This window comes from Apodemus sylvaticus, chromosome 12, assembly GCF_947179515.1.
Source record: "Apodemus sylvaticus chromosome 12, mApoSyl1.1, whole genome shotgun sequence".
Classification (NCBI taxonomy): Eukaryota; Metazoa; Chordata; class Mammalia; order Rodentia; family Muridae; genus Apodemus; species Apodemus sylvaticus.
The window spans coordinates 98,551,532-98,576,678 of record NC_067483.1 but is presented as its reverse complement, the minus strand read 5'-3'; the positions used below and the strand labels follow the sequence as shown (position 1 = coordinate 98,576,678).

The window sequence follows — 25,147 nt, the reverse complement described above, 5'->3', positions numbered from 1 at the left end:
AGCCTGCTCCCCTGTGCTCAGAGCACCAGGCCCATCTGTCACTGCATGGTGGCGCCTGTGCCTGGAGAGCCAGGGACTCTCTAGGTGGTGTCTGGCTCTGCTGCCCAGCTGGGCTGTCCACAGGTCTGCTTGCTGGCCACTTCCCCTTCCCTTCGTCTGCAAAGCTGGCCCTACTTTCTCCAAGGATGAGCCTAATCTTGCTTTTCCCTCTTTCTGCTTCTTATGGAGAAGCTAATGCCTAGAATAGCCTCCTCTTTTAAACCTCCATCCAGAGGGAACAAGTTTCTTGTGACCAATGACATGGCCCACCACAAACACGGAGACGAAGAGGTGTCGGTGGGGGATAAACACACCCTAATGTGCCCCTGCTGCCCGGCGTCCTCGCGTCTTGGAGCGGTTTGCTTGAATGCTGACTATAGGGACTTCAGAAATCTGGCTGGGCTGCCGAGGAGAGGATAAGGAGGCTCATGAGGCAGGGTGTAGCACTTACCAGGGAAGTCGAGGCAAGAGGAGGGCCTTACTTAATCTGGGACCAGGAAAGGGACGAAGTAGAAAGCAGTGACGTGAGAGGAGTGTGGTACTGAGAAACGGTGCCTGTGGCTGCTGTGCCACTTGCCTGGAGGCTTCTTGTGTCATCAGTGTTCAAGAGGGGAACAGAAACAACAAGATCACCATTAATTAGACATGCTGCAGAAATGGGTCAAGAGATAAAAAAAAACTAAGAATCAGTGAAGCTTCTTGGGGTTCATTCTGGGCCGGTCTTGGTGGGAGACTCCAGAGGACAGAGGCTCTGGCCTCCACAAGGACGTCGCATTCCCGAAGAGAACACCAACTGTGTTATAGTCAATGTCAGGAGGGCCATTGAGAACCGTAGCTCAGAATGGAGTAGCTGGAGGGGACTTAGAAGGCCCTTCAATGGTGGACCAACCATCTTGGGGGGGGGAGTGGTGTGGGGGAAGAGGGCATATCAACAGGTGACTATACCGAGCATGTCTGCTCCCTGGAGCGGCTGTCAGCCCCATGCCTGCTCCAGGAGCCATGCCAGAACAGCCCCTCAATAACAGGAGTCCCTCTCTCTGTCTCTCTGTAGCCCTCGATTCCCCAGGTCCCAAACTACAGGTTGTCCATGACGATCCCTGACTGGCTCCAGGCCATCCAGAGTTACATGAAGACACTACAGTATCCTTCCAGCCAGGGGCTGAGCACCCCAGACAAGGGACGGGCGTGGCGATTGCAAGCTCGGCAGCGTGCCTGTTGCTTTTGGTTGTCCAAAGCTCTAAGGCTGGTGAGCACAGGGGCTGGAGGGCACCCTTGGCCAAGAGCTTACAGCCGGTGACAGCAGTGGCCAGGATGGCCAGGGCTTGTCCCTCAGAGGTGAAGTTGGTCTACCTTTAGGATGTGACTTCTGCCCCCTTCCCTGCCCCTGCCTCCCGTGACATGCCTGCCTGTTTTCCTTCCTTCCTTCCTTCCTTCCTTCCTTCCTTCCTTCCTTCCTTCCTTCCTTCCTTCCTTCCTTTCTTCTGTTCTTCCTTTTCTACATGATTAGCATCTCCTCTCCTGACCTTCCCTCTCTTCCATCTCTCACTTGCTTTAACACATTCCTGATCTCTCAATCCCAGCAAGCCAAGTAGGTGACTTTGTCCCAGTTGTACATGCAGGGTTTGCGGGGGCTCTACGGTGGGACCCCTGCCTCAGCTCAAACTGAAAGAGCTACTGAGGAGCCTGGGGGTTCGGTCAGACATGCTTTTTGGTCGCCCCGGTACCCTCAATTGTTCACAGTCAGGGTTCGTTAGTTCTGTTCTGCAGGCCCCTCAGCAGCAGGGCTGTGGGGGCAAAGGGGCAGAGGTCATGGCTGCACATGGCATCTGGTGTTTATCAGCACTGGAGTGAGATGGGGACCCTCTCCAGCATGCTTTTCAGGAAGCTGTGCGTGGGTTGACGGCGTGGGGAGGCTTGCTCTCTGCTTTCTCCTGCCCAGCCTTGAGGACAAGAGGACTTAAGGAAGCCTGGTACCCATGTTCCCCCATTCTCTGCTGCAGGAAAGAACACTTCTGTCTCCCGAAGGGACGGCAGCACCTTCCCAGGGCTGCCTCACACCCTGGGGAACAGCACCTGCTCTGCTCATTTTGATCCATTACTTCATTAGCCTGTCAATTTCTGTCTCAGAAGTCCTCTTTCCTATGTGGCATCATCTCCATGGAGTCCAGCTGCCTCAGGAGGAGATGGTAGCTCTCTCCAGAGAGAAGCTGGCAGCCCAAGGCCCCTCGAGCCGAGCTCCTTTCATTTGTCACCATCAGCAAACATTCCAGGTGACCTAAAGTTAGAACGGCTCTCACTTCTATCTAGGACGAGGCCTTCCCAAGGAGAAGGAGCCGGCATGCGCTTCATCAGTAGGGACTAATTTGCATGTGTTTTGCATATCATTTTCTCACACTGGTATAAAACCTGCCACACAAACTCAGCTCAGTCATTATGGCTTTTGAGCACCCCCCCCCACCCCCCCAACCCCCCCAGGGAAGGCTGGAGAGAAGATTCCAGAGGCTCAGCTATGAGCCACAGGCACTTAGAGAACATGGCCAGACAACTTCTCATTACTTAAGTATGGATTGATCTTACTTTGTAGAAACTGAATTCTGCTTTCAATATATGGGGAACCCCACCGTTTGAGCAAAATCTTTAATAAAGTAAAAAAGCACCACTTCACAATAAGAGCCCTCTTTTGTTTTTTTTTCTTTCACCACTAAGATTTGTTTTTTAATATCTTATTTTAGAAATGCCGCCAGGCGGTGGTGCACGCCTGTAATCCCAGCACTCTGGGAGGCAGAGGCAGGGGGAATTTCTGAGTTCGAGGACAGCCTGGTCTACAGAGTGAGTTCCAGGACTGCCAGGGCTATATAGAGAAACCCTGTCTCGAAAAAAAAATCCAAAAATCCAAAAAACAAAACAAAACAAAACAAAAAAAAAAACAAACAAAAAAGAAAGAAAGAAAGAAAGAAAAAAGAAAAAATGCCTAGCAAGGCTAAACTGGTATAACCCTAACCCTGGCTCGGGGCAGCTTCCTAGGATCACCTCTGGCCCTCTAACCCAGCACTGGAAGTAGTGCAGAAGTCATGCGCTATGGCTGTCACCTGGCTCTTTACCTGTGCCCTCAGCCTGGAGGGGACCTTGTTCCTCTCAGGGCAGTATGCGACCCTGCCACCTCATAGCTCTCACCCTCAAAGCTGCTTGCATCACCAGGACACACACGGACTGAATCCTGTGCACCTGACTGGGCACAGCGCTCGCTCTAGATGAACAAACTCATTAGCCATCCACAGCCTCCCAACTCAGACTTTTTACAAATTAGGGTTTTGCTTGAGGCAGAAGAATAAAGCCCAAGTTTTCTTTAAGCAAAAAAGAAAAAAAGAAAGAAAAAATCAACATTGTGTCTCAGAAAGCATGAGATGAGTAGGACATTGGTGGACCCGGCTTGGTAGCTCCGGGAGAGCTGGGCAGTGGGTCAGAACAAGCGTGGACAGTGCTTCCCTCTGCTTAGTGACGTCAGGTGCGCATCTAGGTGATGAGTGGCGTTTCCTTAAGTTCTGTGTGCTGTTAAACAACTGCCATTTGTCTACCCTTCCATCTTTTCTTCCATATACTGATACATTGGTCAGGATACATACATCCATACATGCATATACACAAACATGCACCATACACATAACACACACACACACCACACATACACACATACAAACACAGACCACCACCACACACACATTACACACATACCACACACAAACACACACCACTATATACACACCACACACAAACACCACACATATACACACAAACACACACACACCACAATCACTGCACATACCACACACACATACCACACACAAACACCACACATATACATGCACAAGCACACATAAACACACCACACACAAACGCACACAACACGCACACAACACACAAACACCACCACACACATGCATATACAAACATACCACACACACAAACATACCATACACAAACACCACACATACAAACACACCCCTCCCCCCCACAGACATTCCCCCGACACACATCTAACTATACCTTTGTCCATCTACCCATCCACCCACCCATTCACCATTTACCTTTCTCCTGTCATCCATCCACCCGTCTGTCCATCCACTTCCTTTTCTTCCTTCCATCTTGCCACTTGTCCTTCTGTCCATTTGCTTTCTTTCCTTTCTGCCCATCCTCTCCCTTGTTTGCCCACTGAGCTGCTGGCTCACCCTGAACTCATTTCTCACTCCCATTTATGTAATGACTCCTGCTGAGCTGGCTTTGCTGAGCGGCGTTCAGGCTGTATGGGAGATCCCAGTGACTTGAGACTTGCAGACAGATAACCGGACCGCAGGGTAGCCTGCCATGAAATGCTACGGACGTCAAAGGTGCACTTCAGCTTCGGTTTGCATCTCTAGGCTGCACTGTGAGGAGCCAGGCTGTTGGCTCCCCACTGTCCACTGCCCAGGAAAGCGAGTACCTTCTCATCCCGTGGAGAGATGGGATCTGTGTGCCCTGCTGGGCGGTCAGGACACTGGAGTTCCCGTCTTTTTCCTTTACATGCTTCTCACAGATACAACCACACAGGGACCCAGTTCTTTGAAATCAGGAAAATGCGACCTCTGAGCGGGTAAGTGGCACATGATCTGAGGACCACACGGCATCTGTCCCTGTGACCTAGGGCTCCAGGAGTCTAGTCTGCAGAGGGTGGAGGTGGAGGCGCCCCAGGACCTGGCTGTGGGCGGGGCTGAGGACTAGTTGCTCTTGGCAGCTAAATTTAGTGGTCAAGACTGACTCTCAGGCCAGGTGTGGTGGCACATAGCTTTAATCCCAGCACTTGAGAGACAGGTGGATCTCTGAGTTTGAGGCCAGCCTGGTCTACATCAAAAGTTCCAGGACAGCCAGGGGCTACATAGGGAGACCCAGACTCAAAACTGAACCAGACTGACCGGACAGCAGAGACCTGCAAACCTGTCCCTGTAAGTCCCTGCTTCCAGGTGCAGAGGTGCTTACGCCACCCCCTCTGAGGTAACTGGGGCTTGGTGCTGACTTGAGGATCTTTGCTCTGTCAGGGGCACATGTGCTTTGGGGTCTTCCTGGGAAGTGAGTTGTTCCCTTTCTCTCTAGATCCCTGCATGGTGCTTAGTGTGGAGGTGGCCAGGCAGACAGACAGACGGACTGATGGCCAGCCAAACTGACTGCATAACTGCATAAGTTCCGAGATGATCTGTTGTGCTCCTCTGTCCCACAGGTTAATGGAGACAGCGAAGGAGATGACCCGAGAATCCTTGCCCATCAAATGCCTGGAGGCAGTCATCCTGGGCATGTATCCTTTAAGCTTTGCGGGGTCGCTTTGTGACCCTGTCCTGGAGCTGGTTGTGCTTTGGCGTCCTTGGAGAAGAATGTCAGACCCCCCTCCTGTGATTTGATCTGGCTGGAGCTGAACACACCCACGGTTCGGCTCCACGGCCAGGCTTCATCTAACCTGTTATCTGTGGTGCTGTCTGGGATGGAGGGCAGGCTATTGACTGTGGATTCATCTAATCTGTTATCTGTGGTGCTGTCTGGGACCAATGTCAGACTAGTGACTGTGGATTCAGCAGTCACAGGAGAATTCAAAATCAGAGGGACTTTGAATGCCTGTGTGGCTTTTCATTAATCTGACAGTCATAAGAAAGACACTTATACAGAGTTAAGTCAAAGCCAAGAGGGTCAATATCCAGACCCATTATGGGGGAACACTGAGAACAGGTTGCAGGGAAAGAGCAAGTGTTGTCGGTGCGTCCTGATGGAATCTAGGGGCACAGGGGTCTGGCAGTGCATCCTGAGGGAATCTGCAGACACAGGAGTCTGGCAGTGTGTCGTCATGGAATCTGGGGACAGGGGTCTGATAGTGTGTCATGACAGAACCTGGGCACACAGGAGTCTGGTAGTGTGTCATGATGGAACTTGGGGACAAAGGGGTCTGGTCTCTAAAGCTCTGTCATTTTCAACGCATTCTTGGCTCTTTACCTGGAGAGGAATTTGGTCCAGAAAAGCTGTGATGACCCTGACCGATGGTGACGGCAATGAGTGCCACCTGAGAGGGAGCCAGAGAAGTGCTGGGTCTTCTCGTGGGGTAGTTGGCTGGGGGACCCTAGCTGTGGAAGCAGGAAGCGGAACAAGGTGCTGAGCTAACAGCCAGGCCCCAGACAAAAGCTGTTGTCGTCTTGAATGCTGTGCTAAGTGGCCTTCAGAAAGCTCTAAGCTGAAGACCTGGGTACGGTCTCATCCTGGATACTTCACAAGGGCAGCTTTCTGAAGGACAGGCAGGACATGTCGGAGGCAGCTGGGCTGGATCTGCAGAGCCCACTGTGAGTGCTCGTAGGAGGGAATGGTGACACCTGGACCGTGACCTTGGCAGTGGGCCTGGGTTGGATGAGGTAGTTTCCAGAACTGCCAGGACTTGGAAGCTGGCCAGACACAGGAGTTGACAGAGAGTCAAGCACAAATGAGAAGCATTCGAAGAATCGAGGGTGACAGGGCTGTGGCCTGCTTTGGTGCAGGCCCGCACTGGGACAGGAGCAGTGAGGGCTGCGGGGAGGGGCTGCAGGTGTCCAGGCTGCAGCCTCTGGATCCCTCATCCCGGTCTTGCCTGGTGATGCCACTGCCCAAGGGGAGGGCTTGAAAGGAAGGCTCCAGCTGTGGGAATTGCATTAAGACACAGACTGGGTGGATTTAAAACATGAAATCTGGGCTGTTGAGGATGGGATATTTGAGCTGTGGGGCTTTTGAGGGGGCAGATATATGCCAGAAATACAAATTGGGTGACATGGATATTGGGGAGACAAGTTAGGAGGAGGAGAAAATGATCAAGGATGAGTCTCAAAATTATTTTACCAAGATGGACACAGAACCATGAGCGAGTCTTCCTCTTTGTTTGCTGTTGCTGTAGTGACGCCATGACCAGATCTAGTTAGGAGGAAAGTGTTAGTTTCTGCTACTGCTTCCAGGTCAGCATCTGTCACTGAAGGAAGTCAGGGAAGGAAACACAGGGAAGGCTCCTTGTTCCCTGGCTCATTCTCAGCAAGCTAACTTGTGTAGCCCAAGCCTGCCTGCCCTGGGGATGGGGCAGCCTTCAACTGCCTGGGCCCCCCACATCGATCAATTAAAACAGATCCTCAGAGACACAGCCACAGGCCAGTCAGATAGAGGCCACTCTTCAGTTGAGGGACCCTCATTCCAGGTGGCTCTACATTGTGTCAGGCTGACATTCAAAAACAAGCAGGACAGAGACTTAAGGGAACCTGAGTAGGTTGAGGCCCAGGAAAGGAGACAGGGATTTGTAGAAGAGGCATTTCAGAGTTAGATGGGACAAGGGGGTGGTCTACTCTTGTCTGTTGAGTCTCTTGAGCACGTGGTGTGTGTGTGTGTGTGTGTGTGTGTGTGTGTGTGTGTATGTGTGTGTGTGTGTGTGTGTGTAGTGTATACACATATGTATGTAAATGCGGGTGCACAGAGACCACAGCATGAGGGTGGTGGTTAGAAGACCACCTTGGGTGTTGGTCCTCAGATTCCACCTCCTTTGAGACAGGGTCTCTTTGTTGTCCGTTGCTCTGTGCAGCCAGTTATCTGGCCCTCCAGGCTTCCAGGGATTTTCCTACCAGCCACCCCACCCCGGTTTGTCTAGACTGGCTGGCTGGGCAGGCCTTGGACTCACAGAGATCCACCTGCCTCTGCCTCCTGAGTGCTAGGAGTAAAGGTGTGTGCCACCATGCCTGGCTGCACAGAAGGTTCTTTAACCATCTCCTCAACCCTCCTGTGTCTTTTTGGTTTTGTTTTTGCTCTTTGAGGTTCTAGGGACCAGGTTCAGCATCTTGGTTGCGCTCACCCAGCACTTGACTGGAGCTACACCTGTGGCCCCAGATTTTCAGTCTTGTGTTTAGACATGTGTATACTCTGTGTATATATTGGTGGGTATTAAGGCCAGGGCTACACACCTGCTACTGGGCCTTTCCCCAGGACAGGGAGCTTTTGTGATTCTCTGCTTCTTGCAGAGCACATGAGCACATGAGGGTCTGACCTGAAGTATGACTGTCCATCTGTACCTTAGCATTTGGAAAACAGCCTTTCCCAGATCTTCTCCTTGCTCCTCACGGAAGGAGGAGACACACAACACACATTAGGGGTGTAGCAGGAGGGCGGGCTGGGGGCAACCGGCAGCTCAGGGATCTACTTTGAGTAGCCACAGCTGTGGGCAGAGCCTCTTTCTGGAAACCATTGGCTGGGGAGCTGCTGGCTAGCGGCCAGTGGAGGACACAAGGCCGGGCCTATCCCTGGGTAGATGAGCTCCGCTCAGCCGCTTTGGCCGCCTGCTGAGTGTGCAGGGTATGTGGGCCTGGGCTATGTAGGCCTGGGGCATGTGGGACCATGGTTTGTGGGTCTGGGTATGTGGGTCTTGGGTGTGTGAGTGGGGGGTATATGGGACCAGAGTATGTAGGCCTAGAGTGTGTGGGCGCAGGGTACATGGGTCTGGGATATGTAGGCCCAGGGTATGAGGGTCTGGGGTACATGTGGGTGGGGTATATGGGTCTGGAGTATGTGGGACTGGATATGTGGGGCCAGGGTGTGTGGGACTGGGATTATATGGGTATAGGGTATGTAGGTCCAGGTACATGGGTCTGGGGGTATATGGGCCTGGGGGGGTGGGTCTGAGGGTATGTGGGACTGGGGGTATGTGGCTCTGGGGGTATGTGGGTCTGGGGTGTGTGGGTCTGGGGGTATGTGGGACTGGGGGTATGTGGGTCTGGGGTGTGTGGGTCTGGGGGTATGTGGGACTGGGGGTATGTGGATCTGGGGTATGTGGGTCTGGGGTGTGTGGGTCTGGGGGTATGTGGGACTGGGGGTATGTGGGTCTGGGGGTATGTGGGACTGGGGGTATGTGGGTCTGGGGTGTGTGGGTCTGGGGGTATGTGGGACTGGGGGTATGTGGGTCTGGGGTGTGTGGGTCTGAGGGTATGTGGGACTGGGGGTATGTGGGACTGGGGGTATGTGGGACTGGGGGTATGTGGGTCTGGGGGTATGTGGGTCTGGGGGTGTGTGGGACTGGGGTGCATGGGTCTGGGACATGTGGGACGAGGGGTGCGTGGGCCTGGGGTATGCGGGCCACATTGTTCTTTGCACAATATGACACATCTGAGCATCATGTCCCTGGAATTATCTAGAACATTGGGGCTTGTAGATAATAGATCTAGGAACCTGCTGGGCCAGGGCTCTTGATTCTACTTTGTTCTTACCTATGTGACATTTCAGAATAGAACAAGGCAGGTGATGAGTGTGGAAGTTTCTGCCTCTTATGTTCAGCTCAGGGAAAATGGGCTCTTGGCACAGACCTCCATCCAAACTTACAGCATCTCTGGGTTTGTTCTGTCAGCATTCTGGTGTCCTGCTTTTCCCCGGAGAAGACAGTCAGCGTCTCCCAGAGCTTCCCACTGCCCTGGGAAACAAGGTTCCCTTGACAGCTGGGAGCCTTGTAGGTTTGACTTACTTCTACTCACCTGTCCTCTTCTATCTAACAAAGCAAGGGATAACTTTATCTATCTATCTATCTATCTATCTATCTATCTATCTATCTATCTATCTATCTATCATCTACCTGTCTTATCCATCCATCCATCCATCCATCCATCCATCCATCCATCCATCCATCCATCCCAGCCTGGGATTACAAACCTGGGTTCTGAACAAGTTAAGTGCCTTACAGACTGTACTACCTCCCTGGCCCAGGTCTTACATGTTTTCACTTCAGCCTCAAGCTCAGGATTTATTCCTGGACATCCACTTTGCACACTGCTAACTAATGGGCGTGCACACCTTCCCATGCTTGTCAGACAAATGAATCTTAAAATTCATTTCTGAATTATGGCGAGTATTTGGGAGAAACAGCTGCTCTGGCCAGCCTTGCTGGGAGGACTGCATTGGTGTTTGGTCAAGGTCCCAGGGGCACGGGAAGAGACACACTTGATACTGGAAGTGAGGCTATAGGCTGCTACTACCACAAGCACGCAGCTAGATTGGTTTATTTAGTAACATGTTTTAAAGAGTACCATGATTACTTTGTTTTGAGACAGACAAAACAAAACAAATTACTACCATGCATACACACTCATGTACATATACCACACTGTGCACACACACTAATGTACATCACACAATGCACACACATTCATACACACACATTCACACACACACACACACAAACACACACACACATACACACACACATACATACACACACACACACACACAAGTAAAAACACCTGTGGAGGCCAGACAAGGAAAAGGTGCCTGGTTATTGTTTTGTTTTGCGGTTAGCTTTTGAAGACGGCAGGTTTTCTCTTTATCCCGTATTCACTTGGTTTTGGTAGTGCGTCAGAGAGTTGATAGTCAAAGACACCCAGCAAATTCCTTGTAAAGGATTCATCTGGGAAGGTTAGATACCAAGCTGCTGGAGACAGGGGAATGGACTCACTGGCCCCAGCAGTAGTGTATCATATTCTGGAAGGGATGCTCTCAGAACTCTTTGGCTTTGTTGCTGCTGTTTTGTTTGTTTGTTTGTTTGTTTTGTGTGTGTGTGACAAGATTTCTCTCTGTAGCCCTGTCTGTCCTGGAACTGTATTTACAAACCAGGCTGGCCTTGAACTCTCAGTGGTCCACGAGCCTCTGCCTCCCAAGTGCTGAGATTAAAGGCGTGCACCACTGTGTCGTGCCTGGCACTCTAAATCTTAATCTCTGGCTTTTCCTTGACTCCACTTGCCTCAGATATCTCACCAACGGGCAGCCTTCCATCGAGCGCTTCCCTATCAGCTTTAAAACCTATTTCTCAGGAAACTACTTTCACCACGTTGTGCTGGGGATTTACTGCAATGGCTACTACGGCTCGCTGGGCATGAGCCGCAGGGCAGAGCTGATGGACAAGCCACTGGCCTTTCGGACTCTGAGTGACCTTGTCTTTGACTTTGAAGACTCCTATAAGAAATACCTGCACACAGTCAAGAAGGTCAAGATTGGCCTGTACGTCCCCCATGAGCCTCATAGCTTCCAGCCCATTGAGTGGAAGCAACTTGTCCTCAATGTCTCCAAGATGCTGAGGGCTGACATCAGGAAGGAGCTGGAGAAGTATGCCAGGGACATGCGGATGAAGGTGAGTTCGGGATAAGCCCATGGTGTGTGTGAGCCCATGGTGTGTGTGAGCCCATGGTGTGTGTGAGCCCATGGTGTGTGTGAGCCCATGGTGTGTGTGAGCCCATGGTGTGTGGGAGCCCATGGTGTGTGTGAGCCCATGGTGTGTGGGAGCCCATGGTGTGTGTGAGCCCATGCTGTGTGTGAGCCCATGCTGTGTGTGAGCCCATGCTGTGGGGGAGCCCATGGTGTGTGTGAGCCCATGCTGTGTGGGAGCCCATGGTGTGTGGGAGCCCATGGTGTGTGGGAGCCCATGGTGTGTGTGAGCCCATGGTGTGTGGGAGCCCATGGTGTGTGGGAGCCCATGGTGTGTGTGAGCCCATGGTGTGTGTGAGCCCATGGTGTGTGTGAGCCCATGGTGTGTGGGAGCCCATGGTGTGTGGGAGCCCATGGTGTGTGTGAGCCCATGCTGTGTGTGAGCCCATGCTGTGTGTGAGCCCATGCTGTGTGTGAGCCCATGCTGTGGGGGAGCCCATGGTGTGTGTGAGCCCATGCTGTGTGGGAGCCCATGGTGTGTGGGAGCCCATGGTGTGTGGGAGCCCATGGTGTGTGTGAGCCCAGGGTGTGTGTGAGCCCATGGTGTGTGTGAGCCCATGGTGTGTGGGAGCCCATGGTGTGTGAGAGCCCATGCTGTGGGGGAGCCCATGGTATGTGGGAGCCCATGCTGTGTGGGAGCCCATGGTGTGGGGGAGCCCATGGTGTGTGGGAGCCCATGGTGTGTGGGAGCCCATGCTGTGGGGGAGCCCATGGTGTGTGTGAGCCTATGGTGTGTGTGAGCCCATGGTGTGTGGGAGGCCAGGGTGTGTGGGAGCCCATGGTGTGTGGGAGCCCAGGGTGTGTGGGAGCTTTCTTCTCATCCGTTTTGGTTACTTCATACAAAGGACAAAATCCCTGACCTGACCATCCAGAAGGGAGGGAGGAGGGTATTCTGGTTCTCAGTTCCAGGTGCTTTCCATCACGGGAAGGGACAGTAGTAGGAACCTGAAGCATGTGTCCGCTGTGTCGGTTCACTTTCTCGTTTTTATTCAGTTTGGCTTCAGCCCATGGGATGGCACTGCCCACGTTAGCGTGTGGTTTCCACCTCAGTTCACCTAGTCAGGGTCTTCCTCACAGATCTTGAAGAGTTGTCTCCCTGTGAGGCCCTCAATCCCATCAAACTGAGAGTGCAGATTTAGTTCTCACACTATCTGAGGCTCTGTCTAGATGGCAGGAAGTGTTTCTTACTTAGTGGCCACTGTAGGAAGGAAACCTCTGCATCCTTGTTTGACTGGATGGTTAGTCTCTGCCTGTGATCTGACCTGCCTTTTTTGGCGGCAGATTTTGCCAACTGTGGATCAAGGACAAGAGGAAAAAAAACTTGCAGCTGTGCTGAAAATATAGTTTTCTTCTAATCATTCCCTAAATAATGCATAGTTGAACAACTATCATGCCTTAGGCATTACAGGTCATTCAGGTTGTGAGTCTGTCTACAGTAGGAGGTACACAGATCATGTGCAAACCTAAGGGACTTGGATACCCATGGATTTTGGTGTCCCTTTGGGATCCTAGAACTGATTCCAACAAGGACCCTGAGAGGCAAATGGTGCTTCACAAACCACAGATGAAACCATCTCAGATATTGCAAAGAAAGCAGCATCTCTCTTCTCAATTCTTTCTATCAACTAAGATCTAAAAATGAGAGATCAGGAAGTTATATCTCCGGCTAAGATTGTCACCCCGTCTTAGAGTCGCTGCATCTGTGTGGCCTAAGTTGCAAGGCCTTTACCATCTGGTGTCACGATAAACAGGAGCAACATTCGCCATGCAGAGCTGGGTAGATGGTCTCACTATCCACTCTCCCCCCTGTCAGCTCCCCTCTGTGGTGGCAGCACACTGCCTTGTCCCTGGCCCTCCAGGGCCTGTTGAGTCATTAAGAGACAATGACTGTTCTGATTCAGGCTTGCTTGTCCTCTCTTCAGAACATGGGGTGGTGCTCTGAAGCCTACCCTGTGAGCAGATGTGGGTGGGAAGTGGGGTCAGCAGCAGCTGGTTTCTGGAGAACTGTAAGAGACGGCTGAGGGCCTTCCAGGGTGAGAAACACCAGGGTCAGCTCCAGGAGGCTGAGGGGCTCCCAGGGTGAGAAACACCAGGGTCAGCTCTAGGAGGCTGAGGGCCTCCCAGGGTGAGAAACACCAGGGTCAGCTCCAGGAGGCTGAGGGCCTCCCAGGGTGAGAAACACCAGGGTCAGCTCCAGGAGGCTGAGGGCCTCCCAGGGTGAGAAACACCGGGGTCAGCTCCAGGAGGCTGAGGGGCTGGGGATGCCGTGCTGCTCCATCTTGCACTCCAGGAAGTGGGACCCTTGTCTTTTCCCAGTGCATCTTGGATGTTGGGGTGTTGTGCTGTGGGAAGGTGACAGATGAGTGCCTTTAGGAGCGGTGTGGCTAATTTCTCCTGTCTTCTTCAGATCTTGAAACCTGCAAGTGCCCACTCTCCAAGCCAAGTGAGGAGCCGGGGACAGTCCCTGTCTCCACGAAGGAGCCAAGCAAGCCCTCCGAGGAGGCTCGGCAGAAGAGACAAATCGTGAGTGCCATTTTCGCGTTCCTAGCACACGGGTGTCCCAGCCTGCGGGGTAAAGCTGGGTCCTCTCTGAGGGGCTCCCTATTCGCAGGTCATGCATAGAAGCAGTGCTATGGTGCTAGCCACCCTGGGTGGTGCTCTACTGAAGATGAGTTGAACCAGGGCAGACGTAAGAACGGAAGAACGCTGGAAATAGAATTAGAACCTTGGATCTGGAATCAGCTTAGCTGCATAAGAACTGCCTGGCATTTTTGCGACTCTCCTGGGTCTGAGTTCAAATTTGTCAATTCCAGAGGCCTGCATTCTATTGTTCCCAGCAGTATATGGTTGCTGTCAGCCAGTAGTGGCCCAGGGATGCTTCCAGGCTGTTCCTCATCCTTGGCTAACTACCACAGGCTGGTGACACTGCCGCAGCTCTTCCTTAGGTCAGAATGACTCATACAAGTCATGACAGTTGAGTTGCTGCGAGTTCCCAGAGTAATTAGGGATGTCCAGCTAGCCAGTCCCGAGGCCATAGTCACATAAACACTAAAAAGTCACTGCTTGCTAAAATAATGACAGTGGGGATTGTCACGATGGCCACTTACTGGGGACTGGGGCAATACACGGAAGTCTTGGTTGAGTCCCTGCCCAGCCGCACAGTAGCCATGTGGTCAAGCAGATCCTGGTCCTGAGGGAGCCAGAGTTTGCAATTTGTAAAAGGCTAAGAAAGATTCCTCACCTGTTAGCCAACGCTGTCGAACATCTAATTAGATCACATGACGAGTGTGGCTTCTTAATGGTAAACCAATTTCAAAAAAGCATGCTCTGATCAACATGTCCATTCAGTAGGCTATGAAGGGAAAGGTTCTGCAGTGTTCACTTCTGGATGAGGAGACCTGCACAGAGAGAGTTTTATCTTGGTCCCAAGTCCTACAGCTGGTTAGAAAGGGAGCCAGCACAACTCCCTAGACTCTAGGGAGGTGGCAGGGGAGAGGGATAGCAGGACAGGACAAAGTGCTTCAAAGAAGGTTCTTGCTTGTCACTCCACATCCCAATGTTCCCTTTCCTCCCCTTCCCTCCCCCGGTGTAGCATGGACAGCTAGCAGACACTTGCTAAAATGACAGGCATCCAGGAGGGGAAGAGGGAGTCCAGGACTTCTATGGCAAGAAAGGCTGAGATCTGGATGCTCCAGCCTATGGCCATTTCTTAGAGAGGCCAATGGCACCCCACCTTCCTTGTGTGGCCTCGCAGTCTTGCCCTCAATGCCTGTCTTTGACCTTGACCCCCACCCTCACCATGTCACCTTCTGACCTTGACCCCCACCCTCACCATGTCATCTCTGACCTTGACCCCCACCCTCACCATGTCATGTCTGACCTTGACTCCCACCCTCACCATGTCACCTTCTGACCTTGACCCCCACCCTCACCATGTCATGTCTGACCTTGACCCCCACCCTCACCATGTCACCTTCTGACCTTGACCCCCACCCTCACCATGTCATCTCTGACCTTGACCCCCACCCTCACCATGTCATCTCTGACCTTGACCCCCACCCTCACCATGTCACCTTCTGACCTTGACCCCCACCCTCACCATGTCATCTCTGACCTTGACACCCACCCTCACCATGTCATCTCTGACCTTGACACCCACCCTCACTGAGCCCAAGCTCCCTTGACTCAGTTGTCCATTCCAGCTGTGCAGCTGTCTCAGAGCTGTGAACAGAAAACCCTTCCTGACAGCTCAGTGACACAGAGCCAGCAGCAGAAAGGGAAGCCTGTCTTTTGATCTATTGTCCCCTCTTGTCCATGAAGGTAACAGTCATGAATTCCTCTGAAGCTCCCATGAGCAGTAGAGGTTGAACTGCCCACAGAGGGTACTCTTCCCCAGAGAACCTCCCGGGCAGTATCCGGGAGCAGTGCTCCTCTGGGGCAATGATCTCTGCCCAGAGTGACAGCTATTGGCAGTTCAACATTTCTGAGTCCATGTTTCTGGCTGGATTCCCTGGACCCATAGGAACCCAGTGTAGGCAGAGGTGGGAGAAGTTCTTGACCAGTGACAATAAGTGAGTGGAGTGACTACAGGTGACAGGGCAGAGTGGCAATCAGGACAAGGTCAGGAGCCTGACAGTGATGGTTTGTTGTAGAGGCCGGGGAAAGCATGAGTGAAACTGCGGGGCTTTGCGGTGCTTCCTTAGCTCCCAGCAGGAATGTTCTAAAAGACACTGATAGTAGAGACCTGGGGTTTAAGGACAGCTTTAAAATTGAAGGCTCCTACGCAGGAGTGGCAGTTCAAACAGTGGCTCATTGGTGAGGAGAGAAGAAAGCCATGAGGAGCTCTGGGGAGGCCAGAGAGAGCAGAGACCAATAGCAGATGAGGCAGGGATGGCTAAGAGGGAGACTCTGCTCCGCGTGCTGTTGTCCTTGTCAGTGGTGAGTGTGAGTCCCTGCTGCACTGTTATAATAAATATTTACTCTCAGTCTGGGGTTTCTACCTCACCTTTGATCATTCAGGGCCCAGATAAAAGACCCATGATTTTTATATTTATAATAAGCCTTAAACAATGCTAGAGCTGGGCAGATATGTACCCTCTAAGCTGTTATTTTACCTCCCTATCAGTAACTCCGAGTTATGACTTGTTCCACACGGGCTGCTCTTAACATGTGGCTGGCCCACATGGACAGGTCTTATGATCCCTTACCCCATGGCGCCTTCCTCCCCTTCTCCCTCCTCATGGTTCTTTTCCTCATGGTTTTCCTCCAACCCCAAGCTTGGGAACCGAATGCTCCACCTATCTCAACTAAAAGCTATAGGCATCTTTATTCACCAATCAGGGATAACTTGGGGGCAGGGTTAAGTGTTACTTGGGTCTATGTGGGGGTCCTCTCACCCCTGGGGGCAACCAGGATTTAGTGCTACAATACAATAGCAAAAGACGAAACCTCAACAGCCCCACTCTGGGGAACCCACTAACCCTTCTGCCCACCTGGTGCATCGAAGATCCTGGGTGTGAGGAGAAAGAATGAGGAGGGCAGGTGGTGGCCTCCAAGCCAGGAAGGACAGTCTCCAAGAAGAGGGGTTCACTTTTGTCACCCCCCTGCCCTCATGCCCCATGGCTCATTTCACCCCCATGATGGGAGCTCCAGGAGGACCACGGTGAGGACTCATGCTCCAGTGGTGAATGTGCCAACTCCATCACAGCGTGGGCAGTGAGGGCTGGGGAGGAGCAGAGCCTGAGGAGTGGAAGATACTGGGGTCTCTGGGGATCTTTGGAGCAGCGTGACAGGGCATGAGCCTGTGGGAAAGGGACAAAATGGGGGAGCTAGAACAGCAAACAGGATGAGCTCTGACTGAGACTCCGGGAACCAGGATGGTGGCTTTGGGCAAACCATTTCTTTGGGCCTTGGTTTCCTTATTTGTGAAGAGGAGCAGAATTAGAGTGGATTCCTTGAAGTAGTCTGTAGAACATAGTGTCTTCCCTCTGGGCTTTTTCCTTGCAGAACTGAAGAGAACTACACTGTCTTTGACGACAAGGTGGAAATAACCAGGAGCAAGAGGTGAAGGTTCAAAAAGAAAGTGGTGAATTCAGGAAGCAAGGTTTTTGGGCAGCCAGGGTCAGAGGGCTGGGATGCTACAGTGTGGGCTTAGGGGCTCCAGGCAGACAGACAAGCAGAGAGGCTGATGGCTTGTGCCTCCCCTGGCCTTGTGCCAGGGGAGGAGGAAGCCATGCTATCTGGAAAAGACAACCATGGTTGCAGATTGAGCAGAGCCCAGGCTGAGGGCCTCACTGACAAGTGGATCCTGGTTCTCAGAGGGGCCTTGTTCCAAATCAGAATCGGGGGATCACCCTTCCCCGGAGCTTCTGAGCCAGCAGCTTTGGGACAGGAATCTGAGTTTTTATTTTTGACAAGCCCTCAGATCTGCTGCTGGGTGGGGACCACAATTTGAGCTCCCCAAAGCCATTCAGAAGCAGACCCACCCCCACTGGGCTTTATGGACCAAGGTAAAGCATTTATATTAACAACCAACGTGGTAAGATGAAAGTGTTGATGGCCAATCATACTCCAGATTTGTCCAGTCCCGGCGGGCCTCTGACTGAGATGGTCTCCAGGTAAATTTGGCTGGTCCTCATGCTCAGGCCTCACTGAAGTCAATCTGAGATGTGTGTCTGAGTCACCCTCACCAAGCAAGAAAGAGAACTAGCTTTCTTTGCCCCAGCTCCTAATCTCTGCTACTTTGTCATGCAGCCACAACAATCGGCCACACCAGCACCTTCATCTGCATCCGAGGAAGACAGCTGTTAGACAGCTACAGTTGTGAGTTCTAAGCTGTGGGTGCCAGGGCCCTACTTGTCCCCACCCCTCCTGACACTATAGAGTGTCTTGAAAGTGGAAAGAAGGGCTAGGAGGAGCTGGGTCCCCAGGTGTTCCCCTTCCATCCCCTTCTGTAGGAGGTCTATCGTAGCTCCTGGGGGGCAGTCATAGGCCAGTATATTGTAAACTTCTCAAAAAATGTGGGGTGGCTGTACTCAACTCCCAAGGCCCTCAGATTCCAGCCTATATCCATAGCCTTTTTCTCTAGCTGAGCAGGTTCCCAAGGAGCCTCTCATTAACTCTTTCCAGTGGGGAGTGTGGAGAAGGGAGCTACTTGTAAGCCAAGTGGCCTTGGAACAGCGTGGTCATGGGGAACCCTGCATTTGTGGGGGCCTGAGGAGAGTACTACAGAGCAGTAAGGCCACACTCTTGTCTACATCAGAATCCTGGCCACTTCCGCTCTCTATCTGCATTTGGAGGGTAGGGGGAGTCTCAAAGGGTATCTATGGACTGAGGTGAGTGGGAAGGGATGGTTCCTCTTATACCTCGGCTCCTATGGGACAGGACTAGGGAAGGAAGGACTCGGGTCACCATGCAGGAAAGGGAAGGATAACAGAAGACAGCAGCAAAAGAAAGATTGGAGAGCAGGGACCACAGGAGACATGCAAACTCCAAGCTGACTCCTCCCTCTGCTGACACATACATCCACCATAACCACAGGCTAGACCAGCATCAGAGGCTAGACCAGCACCCCTGGCTCCCAGACATAGTTCAACAAAGGGCTCTTCTCTCCTGCCCATAGCCTCCTTCAAGCAGGCTTTGGTCCAGCTAGCTAGTCTTGCTTTTTAAAAGGGATGACTTTGGCCACGCCCCAGTGGCTTCAGATGCTGGGCTTGCTGAGCTAGTCTGCATCAGGAGAGTCTGTCTCGTGGATGCCATTGTCCTGATGTTTTCTCATCTTCACTTAAGGGTTTCTAAATCAGCTGAGTGCTCAGGGAAGAAAATAACCACAGTTGGCTTGAGGCTGTCAGCAGGGACCTGGTTCCAGGGCCTTACGCTCCCTCTGCTCGCTCGCAGCTGGAGCCCCTTCCAGTTCTGCATTCCTCTCTGTCTTTGCACTTGCCTAAATAATCTCTTTAGGAACATCTGTGTCATTGGGTTGACACAACAGTCAGTGGAGTGGGATGGTAAGAGTGACTTCACCAGCCTCAAGTAAGATCAAGTTTCTAAAGGGAGACAGCCTTCCCCTCCCCCAGGGGCTTGTCTCTGCTCCGTTGGAGTGTTTTGGTCTCATTATCACTACATTTATATGTGTAAGAACACACATACATGTGAGGGTCAGAGGACAACCTGTGTGTTCTTACATTCCATCATGTGGGTCATCCTTGGTGACAAGTGCCTTTAATGACTCAGTCAAAGTCTCTCTCTACAAAGAGCAGTTTCACCTCTCAACTCCACCCACCAGGGGTTCTTAGAGGAACATGGGGAAGGAGATCGGACTCTGTGTTTCAAAGCCTCTGTCAACTTAAACCAACTCTGGGAGTCAATTCCCTGTCGCCCTTTTCTGATGGCTGTCCACAGAGCCTTTTGAGTGGGGTTAGCTCAAGAGCAGGTTAGAGGCTCCAGAGGAGCCTGATGTGGTAGTACATCTGGTTTTTCCAGTTGAGAGGGGGGAGCCAGGAAGATCACTTGTGTCCTCAAGTTCAGGACCAGTTTAGTGAATATTGAGGCAATCTGTAGAAAAGAGGGGCTGGAGATACGGCTCAGCTGACTGCTTGTTACACAAGCTTCAGGTCCCTGAGTTCAGATCTCTGATACCATGTAACAAGCCAGTATGGCAGTGCATGCACTATAAGCCCAGGTGTGGCGCAAGGGAGACAGGGTGATGAGAGGCTTTCTAGAAGCCAGCTTATCTCAGTCTACAAGCTGAACATCCAGTGAGAGATCCCATCTCAAGAAAATAAACTTAAATTAGGTGAAGTAATTAAGGAAGATAACAGGTCAGCCCCTGGCCTTCACATGCCATGGACGCACTCGGACACATACTTCCACACACATCCTCACAACAAACATGGACATACTCAGACACACACCTCCATACACATCCTCACACGAACATCTACAAGGGGAAAAAAGGGAAGACCATCTCTTTACTGGAGTTGGCCTCTCCAAAGGCCAACTTTTTCTTTTTTTCTGCCATGTTTCCTTAAAAGGAGAGGTTAACTTTCCTTTTGGCTGTTAACCCATGAAGCGTCCCCAGGTGGGTCCTGAAAGCCACTCTTCAAGGTTTGTAGAGTGTTTAACATAGCTGATCTCTAGGGCATGACCGGACCACGCCACCATCACCCTGAAGGCCTTGAGCTCTTTTGACACCGTTGTGTGAAGTGTGCATACATCCACTTACATTTCCATTGTGAATTACTGTGGGAATCCCAGGAACCATGAGAAGACACACAAATGTGGTACTGACTAATACATGCCAACATCCACAGGAGACTGAGATGCAACTTCTTTAGTGGGGTCAAGTAGCAAGTTGGTAGATCTAGTGAGCACTGTGGAGCTGTTTCATAGCGATAGATCAAGATGTCAGAATCTCTTAGTGACTACTTGAGAGGCAGGAGGATTCCAAGTTCAAGGGCTGCCTGGTCATGTCGGCCCTCGGTGACAAGGGGTTCATCAGCTATTGCAAGCTGTCAGGATGCTTACACAGTGTCACCCTGGAAAGCTGCCACGTGCCTTAGGAGTTTCTTAGCAAAGATGCTTTGCTCTGGGTTTCAGTGATTTCTGAAAGGTACACATAGATTTTTTTTTTTTTTTTTTTGGAGACAGGGTTTCTCTACATATCTCTGGCTGTCCTAGAACTTACTCTGTAGACAAGGCTGGCCTCAAACTCAGAGATCCACCTGCCTCTGCCTCCTGAGTGCTGGGATTAAGACTTGCTACCACAGCTGTGCAGTGCATCTTGATTTTATGCACTCAAGCCTACTGTGTGAGCCATCATCTCTGGGTAACTGAGAATGTCCACCAAAACCTTACCTCCCTGAGCTCACTGTTGCCAAGAGAGTTCAGTCTAGTCCTGTGTGGTATGACTTGTGAGGACCCGAGACTTTTTGAAACTTGTGGGTTTCAAAAGCTGTAGTGCTGAACTTGGTGCTAAGCACCTGTTCTATCAGACCATGGAAGACAGGCTAGAGGGTGCAAGTCTGGGGCTCCCCTGGTAAACAGTGAAATCCTGTCTCTCCAAAGAGTGAGAGTGATTCATTTTGCTGTGGTATTAATTTTTCTCAAGGTTTTTTGTTTGCGTTAGTTTTTACAAAGTCGATGTGATTAAGTTCTAGCTTAAAAGGCTAATACCACAAATGCTTTTACATTTCTTCATTGAAAGCCTTTCCTTGAAATCTGTCAAGATAAATCAAGGATTGGGAGCCCAGAGTTGGGGTGAAGAGAGCAGGCAAATATCGGACGGGTTGGCTAACCACTCTGGAGGCCCTTGAAGGCTTCATTCCTGTGTTGGACCCTCCCTCTCTACCATCCTTCTGCCTTTACCCTAGGCCTGCTCTGACGGAGAAGAAGGGGGCTGGCCTCAGCACTCTGAACGACGTGGGCTATCAGATCCGGATCTAGCCAAGCCAGGCCGGCAAAGCTTCTATGGTGCTCTTTTCTGCACTTTACCCAGCAGCTTCAGGAGGAACTGCAACGTGTGGAGTTTTGTGACTTTGAAGGACTTACCTGGAGATAGAATATGAGTGGGTTTTGAAAAATTCACTGGGCAGCAGGCATGACTGGGCTGAAGTGATAGACAAACCCCTGGGTTGACTGACTCCCTCACTCAGGATCTCAACAATGTTGACTGTGGTTTTCTACTTTTCCATTTGCTGACTGTTCCGCTTGCTTTGGACATTACGCCTCAGCTACATTAACCGTCTATGGAGTTCCTCCAACTTGTGGTACAGTAGGCGACTCCGCCAGTATTACCGTCTTCTCAGCAATAACAAGCAAAGATGGGTGGGCCTTTTTTAAGCAGTTGATATTACCTCAACATTTTGGCACCAGATATGCAATCTTAATGAGTTTTTTATATTCAATTTGTATGGTTTTCCTATAGGGATCTCGATGGTTTAGAGGGCTTTTTGTTGTTTTTTTTTTCTGGTTCACACATGAGATGAGATTTAAGTTGTTATATGCAAATGCTTTAGAAGCACTGAAATTCTGGCAATAAGGGAAAACACTTTAGGATCTTGGAGTCACTTTTCTTAAAGCATCTGCTGACAGGTTTTCTTCTAACAAGCATGCTAAGAAGCTCTAGTTCATGCTGTTGCTAACATTTAAGCCTTTTCTGAGGCAAGAAAAAGCACAAGAGATCATGTGCTCCTGAAAAACGCAGCAGCGCTGAAGACATCCCAGACAGGAGGGCAGACGTGCGTCTGGCCAGCGCTGGTTCCTCGTGGCTCCTCGTGGTTAGTGTGTTCTGCTGCCTCCCATGAAGGCAGACATGACAGACTGTTTTCAGTAGCTGTCTTCAGGCATTAGGAGGCACTGGGGGAACCAGGACCTTGGGGAGCAAGCCTGGCTTAAAGGAAAAGTCCCAGCACAGTGCTGTGCTTCAGTGTTACCCAGGCCCTGAAGCACAGAGAGCCTGCCTGTGGCCACTACAGCGCAGCTTCTGCCTGCAGACCACGAAGGAGGAAGCACAAGCGGGCTTCAAGCCATTTGTCTTAGTGCAGTCACCATGGTAACTCGGGTCCCCTCTGGCTGTGACTGCGAGCTCTAAGAAGTAAATGGTCTGCTCCTGGAGTCTGCCAGGAAATCTAGGGCCATAGGAGGGCAAAAGCATGTGCAAAAATGCCCCATTCCACCCTAAAGCCAGTATTATTATTATTATTATTGAAAAATTGTTTTCTTGGAAAAGCTTAGTGTCCTTTAGACGACAGGACCAGGAAACTAATTGTAAGCTTCAAATTCTGAACTCAATGGCTTTCTTCAGAGGAGTTCAAGATGAGTTATGGGCCTGGGCTGTGCTCACGGCTGGTTTGATACTCAGCACCCAAGGAAGCATCCTTCCTCTACACGTCCTCGCGAGCTACCTGTTGTCAGCCTCGGGCCGTGTGCATTTAAATGGTCCAAGAAGCAATCTGGTAAGCGCAGCCACCAGACCAGGTGCCTGCAGCTGCCTGTGTCACGGGAACAGCGCCAGACAGCAGGACAACCTTGATGCGTGGCACGGGGAAAGACAGCAGGCAGCTGAGACACTCTGTTGTTTAATCTCCTTTGCAACTACTTTCTGACTTTTAGGTTCAATTTTCAAGGCGAGGTTAGTCACAGAATCATTTAAAAAGCTCTTTGTCACTCAATTATACTGCCTATAGTTACACTCCCTTCCAAAAAACAGAAGGAAGCCCTGAAACACCCACATTCTAATGCAATAGTTTATTGGAATAAGGCGGCAAAAATGAACCCAGCACATTTTACCTCTCAGACTGACCTTAGCCCGGCTGTGAGGAGGAGGAAACTTATGAGTTGACAGGAACGCGCTTATCCCATGCACCATGGCAAGACGCACAGAGGAATGTCAAGTCGCAAGCTGACTGCTGCTGGTCGTGACAGGTGGCCCGGGAGTTCCACAACATGGGAAGCGTGAGCACGCCCCTTTCCTTGAGCCAGCGGTTTCACAGGATGTCCTCAGCAGACATGGGAGACAGGGACACCGTGGCAGCCCCTCAGCTCGCTCTACAGGGCTTTCACATGCTAGACTTTTGTGTACAGCCTTGTGCAGTTTTTTGAATACACTTCAGATTCTTGTTTATTCTCTTAGACTCTGATCTGGCCAATACATTTTTAAAAAATAGTTCAGAAGACCCAGGATTGTCTTAGTGGGTATTTTTCTAAGTACATGAAGACTTGATGGTATTCTATAGAACACCGCAAGTGCATGCTTCAGGCTCGAATCTCTCTCATCACGTGTCCACACAGCATGGAACTGTAATAAAACCGTTCTGAAAACTGAAGGACTTCATGATGTTTTGCTGCTGTTTTGTCCTATTGAACATATTGACCATTTTCTTTCCTCTTCCAGACTTTGTTAAATATTACTCTATTTTTGTGTACGTCAGTCACTTGCCTCTTAGCCTCATCCTAACTAACAATGACTGAAAAGGGAATGAAAGAGCAGAGGAAGGGGACAGGCCAGCATCTACACCTCAGCACACTTACCACAAAGCCCAACAAATGTGCAGATAATGTATTACAGCTTACAGTACAAAGGACTCTATGCCTTCTAACTTTTTTTTTTAAACAAAAGATCAAAAACTAGCAGATATTCAATCGTGAAAGACAAGATTTCAAGCATCTATTGTCTTAATTGCAAAAGGTGCAGTACAAACTAGGACATCATCACACTTTCCCTTTGCATTGGGGAGATGGCTCAGTTAGGAGCCTGAGTGCGATCCCCAGGACCCACGTGAAAAGCCAGAAACCCACACAAGGCAGCAGGCAGGGCCATTAAGCCTTGCTGGCCTGCTAGCTTACCCTACTTTGGCATGTTCCAGGCCAGCGAGAGAACCTATCTTAAAAATAAAAGGTGGATGGCTCCAGAGGGCTCACCTCTGGCTTCTACACACACACACACACACACACACACACACACAGCACATGGATATTTCATACTTTAGCCTTACCTGCCAAACTATGCTTGAGAGGTAAATACAAAGCCTAGAAGAGTTGCCAGCTCCTCTCTGTTCACAACAGTAGAGAAAATAGATAATTTTTATTGGAATTTTAAAAGCCTGTGAGAAGTATTGAGTAGCCACATATTAACAATAAGCTAACAGCAATTTATGAACTAACTATCAAAGTACTGTACATGAAACAGGCCTAAATTCACATTATAGTCATTGGGATATGAAAACTTTACAAAGGTTTTTATGAATGTTAGTTTGCCTACAATGATGTCTGTACAAATTAACTCAACAAGCCCTCCATATTAAAGAGACAATTACCACTACAATTTGATAGTGATGATGTCTCTAACCAGGCTCCT

General features: G+C 50.7%; 1 protein-coding gene across 2 annotated transcripts in view; it reads left to right on the top strand.

The window, feature by feature from the left end:
• The window catches only part of Vash2 (vasohibin 2), a 31,115-nt gene extending 6,999 nt beyond the window's left edge, over positions 1-24,116 (top strand). The window contains exons 3-9 of one of the 2 annotated variants that reach the window (XM_052200153.1): positions 1,091-1,179; positions 4,610-4,666; positions 5,288-5,362; positions 10,837-11,218; positions 13,700-13,815; positions 18,046-18,114; positions 21,663-24,116. In XM_052200153.1, coding sequence (XP_052056113.1) covers positions 1,091-1,179; positions 4,610-4,666; positions 5,288-5,362; positions 10,837-11,218; positions 13,700-13,815; positions 18,046-18,114; positions 21,663-21,735 — 861 coding nt within the window. In that variant the 3' untranslated portion in view covers positions 21,736-24,116. The remainder of the gene's footprint in view (positions 1-1,090; positions 1,180-4,609; positions 4,667-5,287; positions 5,363-10,836; positions 11,219-13,699; positions 13,816-18,045; positions 18,115-21,662) is intronic. The other variant, XM_052200154.1, reaches the window with a different exon arrangement.
• The last annotated feature ends 1,031 nt before the right edge of the window (positions 24,117-25,147 follow it).